The 22,798-nt window shown below is 47.7% G+C and overlaps 2 protein-coding genes and 1 long non-coding RNA gene across 7 annotated transcripts in view; 2 read left to right on the top strand and 1 right to left on the bottom strand.

Annotated features, from left to right (window-relative positions):
- Positions 1-5,965, top strand: part of LARP1 (La ribonucleoprotein 1, translational regulator) — a 45,850-nt gene extending 39,885 nt beyond the window's left edge. For all 3 annotated transcript variants that reach the window (XM_065029716.1, XM_065029715.1, XM_065029717.1), the window contains exon 20: positions 307-5,965. In XM_065029716.1, the coding sequence (XP_064885788.1) occupies positions 307-528 (222 nt within the window). In that variant the 3' untranslated portion in view covers positions 529-5,965. The remainder of the gene's footprint in view (positions 1-306) is intronic.
- Positions 5,028-19,713, bottom strand: FAXDC2 (fatty acid hydroxylase domain containing 2). Of its 3 annotated transcripts, XM_065029718.1 has the most exons (11): positions 19,389-19,713; positions 19,140-19,281; positions 16,422-16,486; positions 15,280-15,327; positions 12,497-12,588; positions 12,311-12,414; positions 11,412-11,533; positions 10,945-11,150; positions 10,017-10,122; positions 8,722-8,888; positions 5,028-7,552 (listed from the first exon to the last, which is right to left on the bottom strand). In XM_065029718.1, exons 4-11 carry the CDS (start codon positions 15,325-15,327, stop codon positions 7,396-7,398), a joined length of 1,002 nt encoding a protein of 333 aa, XP_064885790.1. In that variant the 5' UTR covers positions 16,422-16,486; positions 19,140-19,281; positions 19,389-19,713; the 3' UTR covers positions 5,028-7,395. The 3 variants fall into 3 exon arrangements, with proteins under 3 accessions (XP_064885790.1, XP_005503423.1, XP_064885792.1); XM_005503366.3 differs by having other exon boundaries at positions 19,140-19,713; XM_065029720.1 differs by lacking the exon at positions 15,280-15,327 and having other exon boundaries at positions 19,140-19,713.
- Positions 11,528-21,481, top strand: LOC135575405 (uncharacterized). The gene is made up of 4 exons (XR_010466112.1): positions 11,528-11,649; positions 12,474-12,607; positions 14,861-15,852; positions 20,810-21,481. It is a non-coding gene; the product is annotated as an uncharacterized LOC135575405 (long non-coding RNA).
- Positions 21,482-22,798: the final 1,317 nt, after the last annotated feature.

Here is a 22,798-nt window from a genome sequence, read left to right as displayed (position 1 = left end):
AAGCTTGATGGCTTGAGTGGAGCTTCAGCTCTGGGACTGTGTCCCTGTTTGGGAAGGAGGTGCCTAAGAACAAGCTTTCACCCTTGTGCTTGATTGGAAGTCAGTCTGTCTTTCTGTCAGCAAATCTGGCAGCAGTAGATTTGGAGAGGAGGGCAGCTGTGTGCTTGGGATGGGTATGTGTGTTCCATGTGGGTTGGGAAGAGAGGCTGCACCTGGAGGCTTGCAGGAAGGCTGTCCTCTGATCCAGGGGAAGGGCGTCTGCATTGGGAAGTGGCTGTGCTGATACTGGGCTGCTTTCTCTTCCAGCCACCCATGGGGGAGGAAGGTGGACACAAGAGATACCCTACAACGTCAGGGGGAGATGGCAGGAAGCGCTACCCATCCCAGTCTTCCAGCAAAACGGTCAGCCAGTGCCCATCCAGCCAAGCCCACACCTTGCCCAGCCAGCCTGCACAAGAGGATGCCAAAAACCTGAGCCAGCAATCCCCTGCCCCCTCGGCTGCAGAACCGCAGACAGTGGGGAAGTAGAGAGGCTGCAGTGTCCGCCTCCTGCGGGGGACAGGGTGGGTTGGTGGGGGACTGGTTCAGAGAAGGGGAGACATGAGGGGGGTGGGACAGGAAGGGAGCTGGAAGGTGGGTGCCCAGGAATAGGCTGCTCGGGAGAAACTTCAACGCACACGATTTTTTCTCTTGGGGCTGGAAAGCAAAGACGATCTGCATCTGAAACACCATTTTGCTATTACAACCCTGACCAGAGCCAGACCCACCCTTCGCTTTCCCTTCCCTCCCCTCCTGTGCGCACACTCATGTCTTAGAGTCTCTTCAAAACGAAAAAGTTCTGGCTGGGTTGGGAAGGGGAGATTTTTTTTTTTAATTATTATATATATATATCAAGTTTTAAATTATTGCTAGAAGTTCGTCTGGATTTACCAAAACAAGTCTGCTCTGTGTGGCCCCAACAACCCCCCCCCTGCGTCCCACTCGGATCACGGGGCAGCCTGCTCAGGAAGCTCGGAGGAGCGAGGTTCCCCAGCGGGGGACCGAAGCTGCAGCATGTCACAATGCTGTGGAGCCTCTGATTTCCGTGACCTTGGCTGACATCTCCCATTCCACGTGTGGTGGTGCCTCCCCGGCACTGACTGCTGCGACAGGAGCATCGTCCTGTTCGTTCTTCTGGTCCCTTCTCTCCAGCGTCTTCACCTCCAACCTTCCCGAGGGTCTGGCTCTCCCTCCACCCGCCTCTCCCTTCCATCATGGACAATTTGGAAGTCAACCAAAGGACCTTTGCCAACAATAGGCTTGTTCTGATTCCTTCCTGTGAAGGGTGGCTGGTGGGAGGTCAGCAGGCACCCGGACTCAAGCCTGCATGGACGATGCACCTGCTACCCCAGAACACCCATCGCATGCAAAGACAGGACTTTGCCGAAGAAGGTTTTCTCTTCCTTTTCCCTTGGAAAAACAAAACAAACAAAAAAATTCTAAAACAACAAAAAAAACTCTTTAAAAAAGACACTTCTCCCTTTGCTTTCTTCCTTGGAAATATTATTGAAGAAAAAAAAAAAAAAACCAAACAAAAAAAAACAAACAAAAAAAAGAAAACACGCAAAAAAAAGTTGCCTTATGGTGGAGCTAGACCAGGGGCGCTCGCTGGCTTCCCGTAGGCTGGGGTGTGCTGGGCTCTTGCCCACCCCGGCCCAGAGACTCCTCCTGGCGTTGCTGCCGAGCTGATCTTCCCTGCGGCCTTTCTTGTGACCCTGCAGCTCCCTCGGATGCCTCCCCCATCGCAGAGACCCCCCACCCGCCCTGATTCTCCTGGGGGAAGGTGCCGAGGGCAGTCAAATCCAAGACTTGCGCTCACGCAGTAGCTGAAGCCGCTACGTTGTGTATATACCATTGTAGCATCTTCTCCCTGACAGTGACTGTACGTGCTTGTGGCCTCTCTCGGAGCCCCTGTGCAGTCTCGGGGCAGGGGGTGGATCGATTCTGCGCCTCCAGCATGGTCACGGGCTGAGCAGGGAGATGATCACAGCAGCTGAAGGGACTGGTCCTTGCTGTGAGCACTTGGGAGGGCTGGCGTGTTGCCGGTGTCACTTAACACTGTAGCGTGACAAGGCAGCGATGCAGCCCCAAGGAACCTGTCTCTCCCAGCTGTCACTAGCCCCAGGACTCGTGCTAGGTGCGAGCAGGAGACCTGCCCGGCAAAGGACAGCTCTGGTCTGGGTGTCCTTGTGCGTTGTCTTGGCAGGTGGCTGTGCAGAGTCTCCTGTTCAGGGCAGCGTCCCTGCGCGTCTCCAGGGCTGAGAACACCCTATTGCTAAGTGGGGGTGAGGGGATGGTTGCAGAGCTGCTGTGGTGTTTACTGGGTTCCTCTACCCAGACCGGGTAAGCTTTGGCAGACGAACCCTCCCCCGGCTTGTGAGCTGCGTTCCCTCACAGGGAGCGTGTGTCTGCTGGAGGGTGAGGTGGTGCTGAAAGTCGCGCTCCTGCCGTAAGGGTAGAAGCTTTTTCAGACAGAGCCATTGGCCTTGCTGCTGCTCCATCCCCTGGGTTGGAGTACCTGTTCGTGGCTCCAGTACCCCATCCTCATGAGCTGCAGAGCGTTTTGCATGCAGTGCAGAGCAGGCACCACCACGGGCTACTAAAAAATGCAGCTAAGTGCATTACTCTCTCTGCAAAACCACAAGCTGGGAGCAACCGGTGTTTTCCTGAAGTCTCCAGCTGATCCAGCACTGTGTCCCATGGCTGGCAGGAGTTGCCTCTCCAGGGCTGTCCCTGTTGGGCTGCAGGTCTGGTGGATCAGAGCCGCCGGGAGCAGAGATTGAGAGGGCGACCTTGCGCAAGCTGCTGATCAGCAACGGCTGCGGATGCTCGCAGGGCCCTGCCTGAAGTTACTGCCTTCCTGAACTGAGACCATGTCCAAGATGCTGCTTGAGCAGGCGTGGGGGCAAGGTCCATGTGGAGGGAGCTGCATGACCTGCTGCTGGAATGGAAAGCACAGCTGGGTTTGGGTAAGACTGGGTGGCTGCTGCTTTGCTGTTTGCTGGTGGTGTGATCCTGCCATGGTCTGTCCAGCCCTTCTACGTCACCCTGCGGCTCAGTACCACTCGGAGGCCCTGTTTCGGTGTGACAGCCTGCCGGAGTCCACAGCTTGCTCCGTTACAGCTTTGATCTGGGGCTGCAGGGTGGTACCTGGGCAAGTAACACCTGTGCAGTGCTGTGGCCGTGACTGTTATCTCTGGATTTCTCCTCTCGTGAGCCGGATCTCTGAGGTTACAGATGCGGTTGGGTTTGCCCCAGATTTGGGAAGAAGGAGCCTTGAGATAGGGGTTGATGAAGGATTTCAGAGGTGCGTTGCTGGTTGTTTGCAAGTGGAAGCAGGTCTGGATGTGCCGGCGCGTGGTCCTTGCTGCTGTGTCCCTGTGCTCTCGTTGGTGTGTGTTCTCTTTTGAAGCCAATTGTCTGCGTTTTAGCAACAAATTAGATAGGAAATGAGGAGGAACGAGCTCTTCTGAGGGACAACTGCTGCTGTGGGGTTGTTGCTTGTGGAGCAGACTGTGGAATTGCTTGGGTGGTAGAAAGAGGTAAGACATTTCCCAGAGAATTTCCCCAAACCAGAATTGATTTTAAATTATTTTGTAATTTCTAAAGCTGAGGCTCTGGTCTTGGCATGGAAGAGTTTTCCCCCTCTGCTGAGTCAGTGGTTTGTCACATCAGTGTGGCTGAGGGCATGGCCTGAAACTCCCCCGATTCCCAGCGGCAGGTGGGTCAGAAGAGCAATCCCAGCCACCCCTCCAGATTTGTGGACTGTGTGCCTTGTTTTGCCCCCTGTTGGGCAGCAGCGTAGCCAGACAGTGAAGGGCAGAGGGACGTGACACCCGAGGCAGCTGTTGCCTGCTCCTGCCTGTTGTGGAAGGAACACGGGGCCATTCGCTCCTGCGGGGCCGGCAAGGGCAGGAGCTCAGTGCTCCAGTTTTGGGGCAGCACCCCGCACCCCAGGCAGCAGCGGGGGTCCTGGTGAGGCCAGGGCTGTGGGACATGTGGTCCATGCAGGCTGAGGAGGGGACGGATGTGATGATTTCCCTGTCCTCTTGCTGCATACAGAGGCATTGCATAGGGCTTGCTCCACCACTGAGCAGAGATGCCTGTCCAGAGAGGGGCTTTGTTTTTGAGGAAGCTCTTGTCCTCCTGCTGAGGAGGGAGTTTGGCCTTGCTTTTAGCTTGGATGCTTCACCACGATCATGTTTTGTGTATTTTTTTTTATTATTTTATTTTAGTGGTGTGAATGGTCAGGCACATGTACTCCTGTGAACACCAATCCATCCCAGCGCTGGCACGGCCTCAGGGGCCCCGGCTGCTTTCGGCAAGGTTGGGGGGCACTCCCCATCTCACCCCTGTTTTCGAGACATCCCAGGCTACTACAGCCGGGACATCTTGTCAAGGTCCTGTGTGTCAGCCCATCTTTGGGATGCAGGTGTTTGCAGTGGGTACAGGGCTGTGGCGTGGGATCGGGAGTGGAGGTGGACGGTGTGTTTCAGAGGAGGCTTTGCTGCTTTGCCATGCTCATTTGGGGGAAGAAAATAATTAAAAGTAATAATCCTGCTGCTCTGTTTGCCTGTCTGTCCCTCTTCCTGCTGCCCCCCTCGCACCCCTGATGGTGGCTCATTGCTGTAGCCCTTGGGGTCCCTCGAGTTTTGGCAACTACTCGTCTTGTTTGGGACTGGTCGACTGTACTGTAACAAAATGATGCGTTAACCTCAGAATCCTGCCATGTGTCCGTACACGTTCCACATGGCAGTGCAGAGGGGGCCTTCTAGCTGTTAATGCCTTTCCAGTTATTTTATCAAAAGGAAAAAAAAAGAAAAAGGAAAAAAAAGGAAACTTGTAAATGTAGCAAGCTGTGTTTGCAATGCTTATTTTCTCCTGTCTCCTCTGAGACTGGTTATGTCACTTTGTCACTGTTTTGAAATGGATGGTAGGCTCTTTTAAGAGAGGGTTGCTACACTTGATGTTAAATGTCTCGCTGACTCTTATTTTTTTTTTTTCTTTTAAAAGTTTCAATACGAATAATAGATGAATGACTTTTTATTTTTTAAAGAAAATGTTCATCTCTGTGGCGTGGAGCGGGGGGCTGGAGGGCAGCGTTTCAATGAGTAGTTTACAGTTTCACTTTCTGCAGACACTTGAACATAGGACCGATGTATCTGTGACAAGCACATCCCCTCGGTGGGACGCTCTGGAGGAGCCGGGAGCGCCCTGGGCACCAACACCAGCCCCTGCGGGGACATACTGGGGTCAGCCGTGTGTCCCCACGCTGTCCCCTGGGCTTGCTGTCCCAGTGCCAGCGCCGTGTGGGGGCTGCTTGGCACCACGGGGACCCTCCAGCCTCCCCGGGGCAGCCCCCTTGTCCTCTCCCAGCCCTTCCCCGTCCCGTTGGGGTCAGAAACCTTTGGATCTGCGGCTCGGAACCCCCTGCTGAGCTGCGCCCCGGCGAGGGTGGCCCTCTGGAGCAAAAGGGGTGATGGTTCGATGTGCTGGCCCTTCTCAAACCCTGTGTGTCCCAACCTCAACCTTCTTGTTTCCCAAAACTAGAAAGTGTGTGCAACCTTCTTCAGCTGCATTTATCGTAGAGACAAACTTAAAATGACTCATCACAAGACCATGTATCACTTGGGAGGAAAATCTTGTTAATATGGCCCGCTGTACATGATCCATCTTCTGTTGATAGTACATAATCTTTGACTCATGTGCTAGGATCATCATCACATATAAAAGGAAAAGAGAAAAATGTAAAATACTTGAATGAGAGCTTGTATTATAACATTAATATTATTCAGAGTATCTGCTTTCTAGGCTGATGTGATTCATTATTCTAGTAATGCTTTAGTCCTTTGTAATTTGTGGTAATTATGCTTTTTCCTTTTTAATACAAAAAAAAATGTATAAAAATAAAAACTTCAAAAGACAATGCAGGTTGGGTTTTCTGTTCTGTTGACTCGCCCTTCCCGGGGGGCTGTGGGCAGGTTCATCCTGCTGGGGTTGTAGGTTCCGGAGGCTTCCTGGGCTGACAGCGAGCAGGTGGGTGCAGTGCAGGTCCGCCCTGCCTGTCCGGTCCTCCACGGGGTTGTGTGGGACAGGGGTCCTGCAGTGGTGAGAGGCAGGTGTCACTTTTGTCCCAGGCCCCCAGACAGGATTTAGACTTAGAATCATAGAATCATTTTGGTTGGAAGAGACCTCAAGATTGAGTACAACCACAACGTAACTGGAACTAAACCATGTCCCTAAGAACATCGTCTACGCATCTTTTAAACCCCTCCAGGGATGGTGACTCCAGCACTTCCCTGGGCAGCCTGTTCCAGTGCTTTACAACCCTTTCTGTGAAGAATTTTTCCTAATGTGTGAGCTGAACCTTCCCTGGTGCAACTCAAGGCCATTATGTTTGCAGACTTGATCCTGGAGAAGACTGGCAGCACCCTTGAGATCAGTTGTGCAAGTACTTGTGCATAAAGGTAGGCATGCTTCTTGTTGCATCCATCCGTACAGGGTTTCACGGATCTCAGGACAGCAGGGTGTGATACAGGGACTCTTCTTTCCATGGAAAGTCTCTCTCCATCGCTGATCATTGTACAGAGCTACTGGTTTTGGTTTGTGCCTCTGTTGGGCATGTGGGAGTGAGATGAGGCTCAGCGGAAGGAGGTGATGGACCAGGGCTCCATCGGCTCCCAGCATTCCTTCTCTGTCCCATGGTGGGGAAAACTTGCTTAATGTTTGCAGACATCAGTTTGTGGAGCGGAGATGAGGACGTGACTGCCTTTAATTCAGACCTGGACTGACCTCTCGCAGGAAGGAAAACTGCTCAGGGCAAATCGGGCCACTTGCATGTGCCAGGGAGAGCCTTGCTAAAGCTGTGGCCCCGCTGACCTGTCTTGGGGTTGCATCCCATACTCCACGTGTTGTGAGTCTCAGAAAAATAGTGGTTTTAATCCTCTCATATGTAGTTACCGTCATCTTGCTGGTATTTCTATAGAATGCTGCTGAAAGAGCACCCTTGAGATCTCAAGGGTGCTGAAAGAGGCCAGAACATGGTCAGTGAGAACTGAAGTGTTAAAACCTTAATAATGAGAACTCCCCAAAGCAAAGTGCCCAGAACACATCTGGCTCACACACACGCAGCTAGAGTCAAGGAACTGCACGTAATTAAGAAAAACCGTCTAAACTTTGTTTAAAAATAGCTTTATAGAGTAGTTTTTTGTGCCTTAAGTAGAAAATACCAGCAGCAAAAGTGCAGTCATTTCAAGTAGCATGTTCAGCTTCAGGGGGTTTTTGTGTGTGAACAATTAAAACACTATTTGGCATAAATCATTGTCCTCGCTCTGCAAGAACTGCGGGCTGCTGGGTTCACTCTGCTCTCCCGGGCACCTCGGGGATGCTTTCGGAAAGGGGTGTCAGGCTGAGGAGGACCCTGTGTCTCTGGTAGGCTTTGCTTTGTCTGAACACTCTATCCGTTCCATGCAGATAATCCAGCACTCCCAGCACTCCATAGCATTGGTTGAACCTGGAAACCAAACAGAGATTAAACATCACTGCAAGTTTCTGAGGTTGCCTCACCCTTCCTATTTCCATCTCCTTTCAGAGCCCTGATAAGCCATCCACGTGACTTATTTCTGCTCCTGCACCAGTCTCCCTCGAGCCCTAAGGAAGCTGGCGTGTAATTTCTGCAACTTCTCTGTCACCATTGTTACCAAGAATTGGTGGCACTGAACTGCGCTCTCCTGGGCAGCTTGGAGCTGCAGGAGCAGCCGGACAACCGTGTTGCCGTGTCCGTGCGCACCAAGACACGGAGCTGCCGCGCTCCCAGCACCGGGACACCGGCACAGCCCTTCTGCCCAGAGAGCACCGGGGCCCTGCGGCGACCCGTGAGCGGAGCTCTGGAGGAACTGACTGACAACAGGACCTGGCAGCGTGGTCTGGGTGTTGCCCAGTGTTTGGGTGGTGATGGAACTGCCACATCAGCTGTTGCTGCAGGAGAAGCAAACTGTGCTGGAGGGAATATGTGAATTCAGTGCACGTCTGGGAGATGCGAACCTGTCTTCCAGTACTGTGGTTTGCATCCCTGAACAACCTGCTGAAACTCTGCTCTCTGCAGTGTAGGAGGAGGTTGGGAATCTCTGCCAGGAGGGGTTAATTGCAATTTTTTTGGGCAAGGTGTTATCTGATCAATATTACTAATCCCAGTGTATGGAAGAGGGACAGACACGGAGGCTCCCTGCAAATTTATCTGAGCTGTGTGACTTGCCCTTGCTCTGGCTCTGTTCTAGATCACTGTCTCCGGCCCTGCGCCTGTGCTGGGGAAAGTCCAGGTGATCGCTGCTGCTTCAGACACGCTGCGCTTGCTTTCCTCCCGTGTCATCTGAGGAAACTCGAAATGCGCAGTCTCAGCTGCAGGGATTGAGCTTTGGAGAAGGTTTCCAAGTCAGCTGATGGAGGAGGACAGATGGCAAGGAGGCAGCTGGCACTCGTGTGGGCAGCAGGATCGAGTCCTCCAAAATCCCCGTCTCTGTTTAACTGCTCTAAGACCTGACAGCATTCCTGCCAGGCGGACTGGATTGGGCCTTGTGCCCAAGCTGTGCAAACCCAGTGACCGTCAGGAAGGAGCTTTGCCCGTCGGCAGTGCCAGAGCCACGGGTGGGAGGGGAAGGGGAAGCTGACAGCACCCAGACGTACTTGAGGTGGTGGAAGTCGTGGAATTCGGGCGACGGGAGGAAGGGCAGGTGGTAGCCACAGTGCGAAATGCTCGTCGTTACGAGAGCCAGGGAGAACCACGCTGCGATTGAAACGATGTGAGACCCCATGATCATCGGGCCGGTCATGACAGGCAGCGTGTTGGAGAGCTAGAAACGAGAAGCAAACTCTGCCTCACTGACAGGTCCACAACAAGCCAGCTCTCATCTAGGAGCTGCATTGTTTCACCTGGCTGATACATCATGTTAGTTTTGTGCAAACAGCAAAAAGGGAAGATCCCTCTGCAAACACCTTACTAAAATTACCTAATCATCAAACTAATAATTTACTCTGAGTTGAGTTTTACTCGCTGCTAAACATAGTCACAGCCCAAGCTCCCTAAGCTTGTAGTAGAAGTTAGATGTGAGACCAAACCAGGGGTGTGAGGGCAGCACAAATCCAGAAAATCACCCTGGAATCAGATGTCCGAATTTCAGCTTCACCTTGGAATAATGCTGAAGCTGCTCTTGGGAAGCCGAGCTGTCAAATGGCCCTGGCCTGAGAACACATGCAGAAGTTGTGATGCGATGACCCAGCTGCATCACTTCATCGTGTCCTACAAGCGGCACAAATGGCCATCAGAGCCCCAAATGAGCTCACGGCAGCAGCCAGGCTCAGCTGGACTCTTGAATGTGAAAAGTCATTCTGCTGCCCAAAGACACTCAACTGGGGAGACTCCCAGAGCTAGATCTGCAGCCCAGGACTATTATTGACAGGAGATGGTCTGAGAGCTGGACTATTCTGAAGGTGGGATGTGTTTGCATGAGAAGTCTCTGCTGGAGCAGCACTGGGAGGCACTCCTGCAAACCCCGATCCCAGCCACTGGCATGAAAGCTTCAACAGAATTCTGGCTCCATGCAGTAACCCAGAGTGTGTCAGTGTCACATATTGTGCTGGAAGCCTCCTCAGTCTGTCCCTCCTCTGCTGGAGGCCCTTGGTCTGGGTGCCTAAAGGCAGAGGAGCTCAGCGTAGAATCGTAGCATGTCCTGAGTTGGAAGGGATCCACAAGGATCATTGAGTCCAGCTCCTGTCCCTGCATACGACAACCCCTACATTCACACCATAAAGGGGGGGCACCCCGACCCTTCTATGCTTCTGGCAACGCAGCTCAGCTTCCTCGTCCTGAGAAAGAAGAGTCTGAGGGCACGTTTGCTTTTCTTCTCTTACCGCTCCTCCTCATCCCATGGAAATCACGCTCTGCGCAGGAACTGGAGGGTGAGCGTGGGGGATCCACTTACTATGTGTTCTACTGGGTGAGCGTAGATGGAGACCACGCCAATGGGGGCTGTCCATTCGTGGTGCTTCTTGTGAATGTGCTTGTACAGGAGTGGGAGGTGAACAAGCCTAAGGAGAGAAAAGAGAGAAATGTGGGGACTTGCTCATGGCTCTTCTTTCAAACAAAGATTTAGAGCAGCTGGGAATAAGAGTGTAGGACTCCTGGCTTCCCTCTCTGTTTAACACAGAGCCCCCACTTAATGTATGTGTGCACTGACTGATCTTAAACTTCAGTCCAGATAAATGCCATAAGTCAAAGTCCCCAAAAGACAGATTTGCTCAAACCTGGGAGTACTTTTGAGAGGAAGACTCACTTCATATTTTTCAGTGGTGTGACTTTACCTACTGGCAACTGAGGCAGATTTTTAAGTTCTGTGGGACCTTAAAAAATTGGTTTTAATGTTTTTTGTGTGTGTACTTGTCCAAAAGGGAAGCCTACATAGTTTGGAATTCTGTGCAGCCCTGCAGGCTTTTTTCCTTCCTTGCTTTAACGTTGGTGTCAGGAGCCAGGCTCTGTTCCATAGGTGCTGTACGAGCGAACAGGAGATCAGTCACTGGCCTCCTGGGCTTTTTTCTTTCATGATAGTCAGTCTTATTCTCCTCTTTTTGAAGAACACTGGCTCACAGCTTTTGTATGAAGCGGCCTGTTTTGTTTTTTTCTTAGGCTTTATGCTGCTCCACCTTTGTAATTTAGCCCATTTTTGCTCACTAGAGTTACCAGCAACATTGCAGCACGCAAGCCTTATGTTGTAAGGGTGGATTCCAGAAACTCTAAGTCTTCCCACAAGAACAGGGGGGGACTAGGACCATTGCTGTTGCAGGAGATGGGTATTGTATAAGCTTAAAGGCATAGTGGGAAACCAGAGAGTCCTGTTTCTGTGCTCAGCTCACCTGTGTGTATAATAAAAGAGAATTTCCTCTACTAAGGTGAAGATGCTTAGCTCCACAAGAAACCAGCGGAAGGTCGGTAATTCCTTGCTGAAAGTGTTGCCCCACCATTTCATGAGGTAGAACATAGGCACAAACATGGGCAAGGAGATAAAGAACTGGTTACACAGCGCTGTGTAGACGGCTTGGAGCAATTTCTTTGTGTCCACCTGCGAGAGAGAAGTCAGGATTTGAGGCTAAATCAGAAGCAATGTGGCTTTCAGTTGGGAGCTTTGGGATTTGTAGGCTGTTTCTGTGTTAGTTTTGGGATCAACTTTTTAACGAGCTGTCAATCCAGATCTGATCAGTAGCCTAATGACAACCACTGCCTTCCTCTCTCAGTGGATATGCAAGACTCAGCTTGATTCTCCGTGAATCCCGTCTGCAGGAACTGTTTAGCCAGCAGAAGAAGCAGAGTGAGAAATACTTACAGGATTGTTCTTGCCCAGCTGAATGCGATAGCGAGTAATGAAAGTTGGCTTTCCTGTTACATCAGCCACCATAAGGATTCCATTGAAGCCCCAGAAGGCAAGGGCAGGAACCAGTGCAGTCCCTGTGGCGTGAGGAAAGGGCAGAGATGTGGCAATAAACTCAGAGCTGTGGCTAAACTGGAAACACAATACAGTGGCATGGTGTCCAGAGAACCTTGCTGAGACCCAGATGTGCCAGGTGTGTATCCCCTGCCCCAAGAGGCTTTAAAATGGAATATGGAGAGGTTTTGACACATAGGTAAGACCTAGGGAATGGGGATGGAATATGGATGAAAATGGAATATGGGGAGGTTTCGACACATAGGTAAGACCTAGGGAATGGGGACGTGGTTGAAACTTGCCACAACTGAGGCTAAGAAAGGGCTGTTCTGGGAGGCTGGGTGATCTCTGTCATGGGTGGGTTTTAAATACAAGTTGCGTAAGGTCAAGTTGATCCCTGGGATGTTTGAATGTCCATACTAGGCGTGTTCTCTAGCTGTTAATCATAGGCAGAGTTTTATAGGTTCTACAGCAAGAGTAAAACCCACCGATTTTATGTTAATTTTCAGTAATTATTTCTATGGAGTCATTCAGTCCTCACAGGAGCAAAGAGTATTTTTTCAAAGGGAAGCCATTTCAGCAGCAAGATCAAATTTTCAGTCTGTACAGGGGGTGTAAAGATGCAGCGGTCCAAAGGCAGCACGGTTGCACCACATCAGCTGTGCCTGGTTCTGGAGCCCACATGTGCTTTATCAGTAGGAGGATTAGCGAGTTTTGGAAGGCATGTCCATGTGCCCATTTAGATGTAGTACCTGGATAGTTCTTCCTACAGCACAGGGTTGTTAACCTGAGTAACTCACCAAGGAAGAAGATTGTCCACTCCTCTCCCTCCAACAGGTAGTAGAGCTTCAGCCATGTTGTTTGCCAGAAATGGCCTGAAGCATCCCAGATACTCTGCAGGTACCTGTGGGAATAAGCATTCGTGGTTGCCCATCTTTTCATCATCCATTTCTTCCTCTCAAGGCCTTTTGTTCAAACAATCTTACCAAAAACCAAAGTTCGCTAAGGCGGTGAATACGAGCAGGCCTGTACCGAGGACACGGGCAGTGATCTTCATGGCATCCCAGAGCTTCTCTTCCTGTGAGCAAGCAACAAGAGTAAGCGTGTGCTGCCGTGTCCTACACGAGCACTTTCTGTATTTGAAATGCAGGAGGTCAAGGCAGTTCTATGATAGCCTGTTTTGTTTTACGAACACTCTAAAGAGCATAATAACAAAGCTGTTATGGGATATGGCGTGTAACTGAGGGGGGCAATACAGACACATCCATCAGCCATGTCATCTGAAGTATCGCTGACATTAAATTCCTCCAGAAAAAACAAAGGGAGAGAAAGTACCATTGATTTTCTTTTTTCTCCATTATTATCAGGCACACCTCTCAGTACCTAGAGGACTATAATGTTAAGGGGCTTTTGGCCAAGTCGGAGCAGTCGGCATGGCAGACCTGGGGATAAGGCACGGTGCCCCCCCCATAAGTGCTCCTCTCACCCTACCAGTACATCCTCTCTCCTAGTATCCAGTACATGTTGTCCCCACTGTAGTCAAGGCCTGTTGTGCTCAGATGATCTGATTAACAGCTCCAGTTAATCCAGAACCACCCCTCTCAATTTTCCTCTTTGCTTTGAAGACCGATTCTAAAGTCAGGCTCACGTGCCCAGAAGGCTGCCTTTTTGTCTCCCCAAATATAACAGAGCTTTAACACAGGATATTAGCTGTCCTTGCATAATTCACTTTGCTGGGCCTTTAGGCCATCCCAGGTACAACTCAACTTTAGTACTGAGAGTACAACTTGTCTAGTAGGTACCACATGTCATCTGTATAGAACAACTGCATATTAACAAGGAGATAAAATACTCAACTTTTCAAAGGTATAAAGTTCTCTCAACCCCTTCTCTTAGTCATGGAAATGCAACCTACTAAAGAAATATTTCCGTGTACAGCATACAGGCACCAGAGAGAGCTCTTGATTCCAGTATTCAGTATATTTGAGTATTTAAATATTCAAAACCAATTGTTTAGCAAATATATGACAAATGTATAATTAACTGTCTTTTAGAGCAGCCCAAGCTGGAATTGGTTTTGGAGTTCAGCAATCTTAGTTTGGGTTTTCCTGGGCGAATATGCATTATATTTATCTGCAGGATAAATGTTTTTTAAAAAATCAATGCAATTCTAAAATGATATAGCGTAATAACCAGCTAGTGCCTTGTTTATTACTCTGTCCTTCTAGTTTTTTAACTGTGTTGTTGTGCTGCACAAACAGACTGGAGTATAAATAGCATGATTTATAGCTGCTGTCCTGCTTGTCTCTGTCAGAGAGGACAAACAAGAGAGACAGCTCGCTCATAAATGCTGAATGCAGGTGTGTTTAGGGTAATGCAATATAGAGAAATCCTCTTAGCTTTCAGTGCTAAGAGCTTCTTTAAGATTCTGCAACAGCTACAGAACATTAAACATCGCGCAGGACTTGTCAGCAATATTTATCTGTCCCAGGGTAGAACTTTGCTCATTAGCACTGAAACTCTCCTCATTAAAGCAAACAACCGTTTCCTCCTATCATCTCTTTTTTAATCAGGTTAGCAGCCGGGGAGGAAGCAATTTAAAGGACTCTCGCCCTGCAGCTTGATGTTTGCGAACCCTGTAGGTTTACATAGAAGTGATGCAAGCAGTTGCAGCATTACCACTGGGTGTGCTGAGCCAGAAACGCAAGGCTGGTGAAAACCATCCGTCCCGGCTTTAGATGGTGCACACTGAACTCTGGGCTGGAGGGATCTCAGCAGTTTCACACTTGCAGCTGCGCCCCTGTTATGCCTCATGTATGCTGACGTAAGACTTCCTTAATCTTTAGACCTTGGAGCACCATCTACATATTCTTTAGATAAAAAAGGTTACAAAAGCTATAAAAAGCTTAGAGCTTTTAAACAGAATTGTATCCTATAAATCCTTGTTTCTCCTGGGATGAAGAATGAACATACCAAAGAAAAACTCCGATGTCTTACAGGTGTCAGAATTTTTAGGAAGACCAACTAGTATTTCAGATTCTTTTGAAACTCTTCAGCTAGAAGATGCTAAAACTAAAAACTGCTAATGCTCATCAGACACTCGTATGTCCGGCTTTGCGGTAGGGCAGAGAGGAGCTGAAGCTCAGCACTTAAGCTATTCTAAAAGCCCCTTGGCTACAAACTGTCTTGTTTTGAGGCTGCGTTTTTATCGTATGTGATGAGGTGATTATGCGAATGAATCCACACAGCATAATTACATGAGTTGTAGAAGCAGAGAGGTTTACATAGAAAAAAAAAATCTTGTTCATCAAGTCCAAGTGCTAACACCCTGTTTATCTTCACGCCAGCAGCTCCAGTGCAGCAGTTTCCAAACTCTGATCCATGGATCGCTTGAGATCTTGCCTCTAAAGGCAGATATAGGCTTGGCAGATTCTTTAAGTGCAGAACAGGATTGCTGCCTGCAAAGTAAAGAGACTGGGGCGCATCAGCTGGAGACACGTTGTTCAGCGGGACCGCTCTGAGTCACAGCTTTTGGTGACAGTCGAGTGTTGTGGTCTCCTGCCACACTTCAAAGGTAACAGACCCTCCAGCACTTGGTGGTGGAGCTGCAGTCCACTGGAAGGGAAGAAAAGCTGGGAAAATGTTGCTGTAGTGATAAGAAATGACCTCCTAGTTGCGCTAAAGTGATCAGAGCATGGATGTGTCTGTCGCTTCTCTTAGAAGATAATTCAACACATGCTGCCTTTAAAAGGTGACCTTGAGCCTTTACCTGCTTCTGCTGCTCAGCCATGGTGGAATATCCAGTGTCTCTTTTCATCTGAAATAAGATGTGATCTAAGTAAGTGAACCTTGTACAGCTGGAAAGTGGAATAACACACTGCTGACAACAGCAAAACCCCTCAACTTCGAGCTCACTTGCAAAACTGTAAAATATTTACCCTGTCCTGCTCCCTCCTTCATGTTGGCCTTGGAGCAAAGCTGAGCTCTTGAGAAGAAAAATGCCCCTATTTCCTGATGAGTTAGTCTTGTCTCAGAAGACTAATAGGGATGGAAGGGTAACACAGCAAAAATGGGAGATCAGCCAAAACTAAAGCTCTAGATTGTGGCACTGGGGTGTTGTGGCACAGCTGCCTCCCTCCATCTGGCCTGAGGACACATGGCGTTCAGTGGGAACTCCCACCATTCACAGATCGCCAAGAAAACGATGGAACGGGACGTGGGCTCTTCCGTAATGACGGCGTGCTGTTAAACTAACACAAACTAAAACAAAAATGTGACTACAACAATAGGAGTTTGCGCCACGAAGAATTAATGCAGTAAAAAGTTACAGCTTGAGACTGCGGTAAGTGAGAAAATCATCTTTGCTTTGAGTCCCACTGTGGTCGCTTTGAGGGCTGAAAGTTCTAAATGGGCAGGTGGCCACCTTGTAATAAATCTCCCTGCATTTGGCTCTGGATTGACCATTTGTTGCCCGTTTTGGTAAAAAAAGAATCAAACTTAAGGTTTAAGTAGCTGCTGGGGCTTCACTGCTGTCCATGGCCATGGCAACATCTCTATTTCAGGAGATGCTGTGGCTGTCCTAGGGATTATTGCATAGCTGTTTTTATATTGCTGCAATCTCAATATGAATTATAATTAGCAAAAGTTAACAAAACATTCATTAAGGTTTTCTTGGTTTCACACAGTCTTCAAGAACAAACACATTAATTCTAATAATGTGAAGGTCAGATGACTGAACGCTGCAGAATTTAATCCATTTTGGTTTTAATATGCAGAGGGATATTCAAGCGCAGGCAAACTATGTTACCTAAGGTAACAAAGGAAAGTACAGAGAAGGTATAAAGGCACCTGTCTAAGGTATAAAGAAAAACAGCTGGAAAATTATTAATTAGAAAGATGATATTCTATTACCTTTGTGATACTAGCAAGCCTCTTGGGAGCGCTCCTCTTGCAGTGTTTCAGAAAGGAAGAATATGCTGCCAAAAAGAAGTCCCCGTATTAGCTGAAGGTTATACTCTAGCCATGAAATGACAGCTTTATGGGTACATTCTTACGAACGTTGTTTATTGACAAGCCTTTCCAGCTCTGTTTCCCTACAACACATTAGTATGCAGGTCAAGGGGCATGAGACAGAAAAATTGGACACCACCTTCCTGCTTGGGTTCCTGCTCACTCACGGACAGAAAAGGACAAGGTCAGTTCACCAAACTACATATTCCAGTGGAAGAAACTTGGGTTAAATAGTTCTGAGAAGGAAAAAGAAAAACAATCAGGCAAAAAGTGATTTGAAAGTTGAAACCATGAGCCTGAGCTCCCAACCCCCTATTTCCACACTTGGGTTGTATACAGTCCTATGGGAAATGGTAACTCCTGGTAGTAGCCTTAAAAAAACAAAACAACAAGTTAATTTTGTCTTCCTTGACCGAAAAAAAAGAAGTAGTGTGAGAGGTGCTCTAAGGTGCTGTTGCTTAAGAAGAGAATGTGCTAAGGAAATCACAGTGCCCAAGGACTTCTTGTCTCTCTGCAGAGCTGGAGCTTCTCGCTCTTAGACTTTGTGAGCTACTAGAGCCGGTCTGTGAGATCTTCCATATGCTTTACCTCCCAATACACCAAGTTTGCCAAGCACAACCTTATTGAAAAAATATAGTTGGGCTCTAAGGTATTTGATGAAGAATACTTGTAAGCAGCAATCACAAATAACCTGCTAGCCTGAATAGGTCAGTTTAAGTAAATTGCCACAGGCCAAATTGATCTTATCTTCATTTCCAAAAAACCTTCCGATCATAGTGATGCATTTTACGTTACGTAACGTGTACCATATGCCCATCTTGTCACGCAGGTCCCCTCAGTGCAGGTGTGCCCATTGTCTCCAAGAAAATACTACTGACACCTGAAATACATCAGCCTTGAATATCCGTTCCTTTTTGAGGCTTTGCTCCGTTCCAGCTTTCCTAGCATGTTGTTCAGAGTCTTGAATAATTGAGTTGTGAATATCTGCCTGGAGGGAGATTCCACAGCTTCTCTGGGAAATCTGTTCCACTATTTTGATTACCTTCACTGTAAACTTTTTTCTCCCCTAGTATCTAACCAGAATTTCCTGTGCTATAACTTGTATCCCCTGCCCTTTTGCTGTGTACCTCCCTGTCTCCTCCAGAACCAGCCAGCAGGGACCTGAAAACAGCAATATCTCATTATTCCGCTGGGACGGTGCAGCAAACGGTGTTGGCGATAGTTTTCTGTGGTTCAAGAGATTATTCTACTCTGATGACCTTGTAGTAGAGCACAGCAGATCTCGGCGAGGCGGATGTAACTGGGGTATCTCAGTCAGCTGCTGGCTGGAAGGCTGATGCTCCGGAACCTGCTGAGTCCTCACACGCAGAGAGCAGAGTGTGTGACTCAGTTTTGAGTTTTCAGGAAGAGGAAGAGCCATTGCTTGACCAAGTCTCACATTCTGTGATCTTAGGGAAGGGTTAAAATTATAATCCCATTTCTAGTAGTACTCCTTTGAAGATAATCGAGCTATGCCAGCAGCCTTGCGGGGGCAAATAATTCCAGTTCAGAACTGTCCTGCCACGTCTGCTTTCCCTCCCTCCCCCCAAAACCTCCCTACACTACCTTTATTAAGTCACATTTACAGAATAAAATTTTACATTACTTACATTAAAACAAGATGGATTGATGGATTAGGTTTTCCCCAACATCTCATTACCTGCTCTTTTGTTTTTTTTGGTTAATGGCTCTTCTGATTCAGAAGACACCAAATACATTTAAAAAGCATTCACGTTATCACGGCAAACAAAAAAGCCATTCAGCTGCTTGGCATTGGTCCCATGTTGGCTTGTTATACAGCCCTAAATCAACCAGTGAAGATCTCAGCTGCCTGCAGCTATTTCCAAATATTAGCTACAACTGGTGTTTTTTTTTTTTTTTTTTAAAAAAATAAATAAATCCTTTTTGGTTATTTCAAACTAGTTAACACGGAATTTGATCCAAACCAAATCCTCAGCCATAAAGTATTTGTTCTTTCCAGTCAGTCTCTTGGCATTAAAGGAGAAACATACACTAGTCAATAAAGAGCTCTAATACTTCTTTTTAATGATTTCCATGTACTTCATCATTTGTCCAACAATTGTACATTAAATTACAGACCCATTTTCACTGACTTTTCCACTTCAGGTATCAGAAAACCCTAGTCTGTTTAAGTCATGTTTTAAAATGTTTAATGTAATCTGGCAAGGCAAGAACTGCCATATATTTTACATTTGCTTTAATGTTTACACTATTCTTTATGTCCCATTTCTGCTGCCCAGACAGTCCAAAGCTGCGGCTGCACAAGTACCCGCTTCTCCCTGTTTTGTTCCAGGTACTTTATTGTAGCGTGTCCTCCCCAGGACACCCGCCGGTGCTGCTGGCAGGTGACGGGGACATCTTCAGGGCTGGATGGGCAGCTCCTTGGTGTTCTTTCTGTCCTCTTGCTTGAATCTTCTGTTGTAGACCTTACTTCACTAGAATCGACCTTTACAGGACATTGATAGCGGAAAACAACAGTGCTTGAGAGAGGAAAAAAAAGGCTACTACTGCCCGTGAAAGTATAGAATGTATTGAAAGGATAATGTAAGGACAACTTACCGGGTCACCCAAAAAGCTGCATGTCAGCCACGCCGTGTCGACAGCCACAGGACCAGACGTGGCGTTCGGTGGATGTCCTGCTGTGCCAAGCACCACACAGCCCTCAGGGCAACCACAACTCCTAGGAAAGCTCACAGCCGTGCTCCAAACAGACACAGGACGTTGCCTTTTAAAGATTTTCAGAGAGTTTCTGCCCTATCTTTTTAAGCTGCTCCACCCCTGAATCCCAGCTGCCCGTCCTTTGCTCACCCCGAGAGAGCCGAGGAGAGAGCTCCCTTGTGCCTGCCCAGAGTTCAACTCCTCAGCCTCCCCTGCTGCTCTGGAAGCTTTATGAGGGTTTGGGTGACGGCAGCGGGGGTGTTTCCAAGCAGGAGCTGGCTGTCCCTTCCCAGAGGAGTCATGTGCAGTGCCATGTCATGTTAGTGCTGGCAGCGTTCCCCGTGCATGTGTGCGCTGTCACTCAGGGAGCGGCTGGAATACATCTCTGCAGGTAAGGACTTTTTCGTCAAGAGTTAACGGCTCTATCCAAGAATAAAAAAGCCACCCAACACGTTCCAGAGATGTAGTTTTTATGATGCGCTAGCTCATGTTTTGAGTACCAAATTGCTAGTGCCAGTGCAACTGAATGGGTTAAAGGTGTATTTGTTAAAAGCAGCAACGGTTACTGTGGAATCTGGCAAAAAGCAGCGATCCTGTTTTCCTTGTGTTGCACTAAATCTATGAATTACACTAACGCTGTTGCTATGTAGTATCCTCAACCAGTTACAGGTATTCGTTCCATCTGTAAGGACAAGATGAATGTGCTCACGCTCAGTTGTCTTTAGATATGATGTTTACCGACCATATAGCCTGTAATTATGGTATTGCAGAGAGCAAGATGTAATTTACAGTAGCATTGATCTTTATTATGCAAATGTGGCCCCAATCTATGTTATTTATCCCATATCCGGTGCCCTATTATAAACTATGTTCTGAGAACTGAGGGTGTAACTGGCCATAACTTTCCAGATTTATTTTTCCACACGAGGAAAAACATGGAATATGAGCTCTGCCTCCCGGTCACTCTTGTGTGAAGCAACACCCGCTGTCCTTTGGGAACAGACCTCTCAAGCCAGCAGCAGTCAGAGCTGCATGAACAACGGTGGCACCTCTTTGTGCCTGGGTTCTTGTACCTACCGCTACAGCTGTACTTTTATCAATTAACCTTCTTTTTTTATTCCTGGAAGGAGAAAATTCCCAGAACTCCTTTCCCAACTTCACGCCGTTTGTCCACTTGATGCGCTAAACATCCACTGTTGCTTCGTTTCGGATTCAAGGCTGTGTTACTGTTTTCGTCGGCAATTTCTCTTGACTAATCCTAGCTATTCCCTACTGGAGAGTTTGTCATTCTTAGCCATTGATACTAATTGTTATTTATCACGGAACGCAGACTCAACAGGGAGGAATGCAAACCCTTCAAACTACTCACATGCGTGCAGAGGATGAGGTGGAAATTGACATTTCAAGAGAGTAGTGCCCTATGAATGTTGTCCATCTTTATTTGGACATGGGGTTGCACTCGGAGAACTCTTCACCCAACAGCAAACAGCGGGTGATGAGCCAGTACAATATAATTCATATATAATTTCACGGACCTCACTGTTTTTAACGCCTGTTCAATTCCAACACAGGTTATCTCCTAAATATTGGTACCAAACAGGGACAGCTCAGCGTATCAGTCCTAAGAATGTGAACGTCATTCATCTTTTGCTGCAGGTCTGTGCCCAGCGCAGGTTGGTAGTAACCTAAAAGTTGCTTCTGTTGGCTGGTGTGTGCCCTGCACTGGTGTCCTCACCACAAACCCTCCATGTTTGTGCAAACATTGCTGAGGTGTGCAAAGAGTCCGATTTCCCCTCAGCAAAGAGGCTTTTCGATCAGACCCTTCCTAAAATATATTTATCTTTGTTCATTCTCCACAGTTTCTTAATAGCCACTATTAATTACCTTTCAGGATCGTACAAACCCGCACTGATAGCTCCTCTAACATCAAAGAAGAATCTGAAATTAGTGCACCTCACCTAATTGTTAATTACCTGTCGGGGATTGGCTCAAGGAGCACAGACATGAGTCCACCAAGCAACTGTACGAGCAGAGCCCATTTTAGTTGACATAAGTAGGCCTTAGTTAGCTTGTCTATTAGGCCATGGGAAAGGGGGGAACGGAAAAGTACTAACTAAGGCAGGGTCAGGATATTTTTGAAGAGATAAGAGTCAGAAGAATGTGGGATGCGCATAGCTAGCTAAACCCAAGTAGGTGGAGTAAGTAAATGTGCTTAGCCTATTAGATAGAGACAAGTATGCATAATTATGGTATTTGGTATAAATGCACGCTATCTTGGGCAATAAAGTTGAAGTATGCTTTATCACTCATATTGAGTCGGCTGCATTTCTTCCTCTGTCCGCTCGGGTCTGGAACTCTGATGGGATTTCTCTCCGCAATTGAGTATGCTGTATCACTCATATTGAGTCGGCTGCATTTCTTCCTCCGTCCGCTCGGGTCTGAATCTCTGCTGGGATTTCTCTCCGCAATTACCTGCATTCTGAACCGTATTTCTAACCAACCACCCAGGCACACGTGTGCCGTCACCTCGTACCGCAGCGGAAGGGTCGGGAAAACGTCAAGGGCGGCCTTGCTGTTGTGCTTCAAACACGTTCAGCAACAGTTGCGTCTTTTAACTCTCAATTTGTGTTTTCACATTTCCGTAAGTAAGTTTTCTACCATTTGTGGTGCTGTTACTAAGTTCCAAAGGAAACCCACAACACGGCACGATCGGGACACGCGGCTCAAGCTGCCTGATGTAAAGATGTTGAGCTTAAGCCCCTTTCTTTCACCTCATGATCTAACAGGTCTGCATAGCCAGACTGTTCTGTGGTCTTAACAGAACCACATAGAGAGCAAGAAGACTTTTCAGGAAGTGCTGGACCTGGAAGCAAGTTTGGTAACTTCCAAATACAAGACCTATGGTACTTTTTTAAAGAGTAGGGTGTCTTTTCCAGCTATTCTTCATCCTTATGTGCCACGATCAAAATTAGCCCTGATTGAAAAAACAAATTCTGATCTCCTTCAGCAAAATGTTTCCAGCTCTTACCAGTGGTGCTTGCAAACACCATTGAATAGCTTATTTTTTAAACTATATGGAAACTGTTAAACACTACAAGCATAATTTAACACAAGTGATTATTTCCTGCAATACGTTTTTATTAGAATAGCAAGGCACACAAATTTTGGGTGTCCTGAGAAGATTAATCTTCCCTTTTCCCCTGGACTCACAATACCTTCAAGTGCTGGGTGTATAAAGAAGATAAATTATACATGTATTTTACTCTGAACTGTTCACCGGGAAAAAACCCCTGACCTTATATTACAGAGTGCTGTAATCTAACCTGCTATATTTACCTACTAACAACGTGTGTTTTCTTGCACAAAATCCCGAACTCGGGTGACCACGGGTAGAAAGGTGATTACTTTCTGCCAGTCTAGCATATTGCATAGTACATAATTTACACAACGTGCAAGACTGCAGAGCTGAGAAGGCAAAATGGTAACTATCATCTATGGAGATAAACTTTGAATCAAAATAACATTCAATAAAGGGATGTCGTAAGATGCTGCCGGTATCA

The sequence above is a fragment of the Columba livia genome, chromosome 14 (assembly GCF_036013475.1).
Source record: "Columba livia isolate bColLiv1 breed racing homer chromosome 14, bColLiv1.pat.W.v2, whole genome shotgun sequence".
Classification (NCBI taxonomy): Eukaryota; Metazoa; Chordata; class Aves; order Columbiformes; family Columbidae; genus Columba; species Columba livia.
The sequence above is the reverse complement of the archived record's forward strand: the minus strand, read 5'-3'. Positions and strand labels throughout refer to the sequence as shown.

Excerpts from the sequence above, each read along its gene's own strand:
- FAXDC2 (XM_005503366.3), bottom strand. The coding sequence starts at position 15,327 with ATGAAAAGAGACACTGGATATTCCACCATGGCTGAGCAGCAGAAGCAG. Across the intron at positions 12,415-12,496 it reads TTAGCGAACTTTGGTTTTTG|GTACCTGCAGAGTATCTGGG; the intron begins GTAAGATTGTTT and ends TTATTCCCACAG. Across the intron at positions 11,534-12,310 it reads GTGGACAATCTTCTTCCTTG|GGACTGCACTGGTTCCTGCC; the intron begins GTGAGTTACTCA and ends CTCACGCCACAG.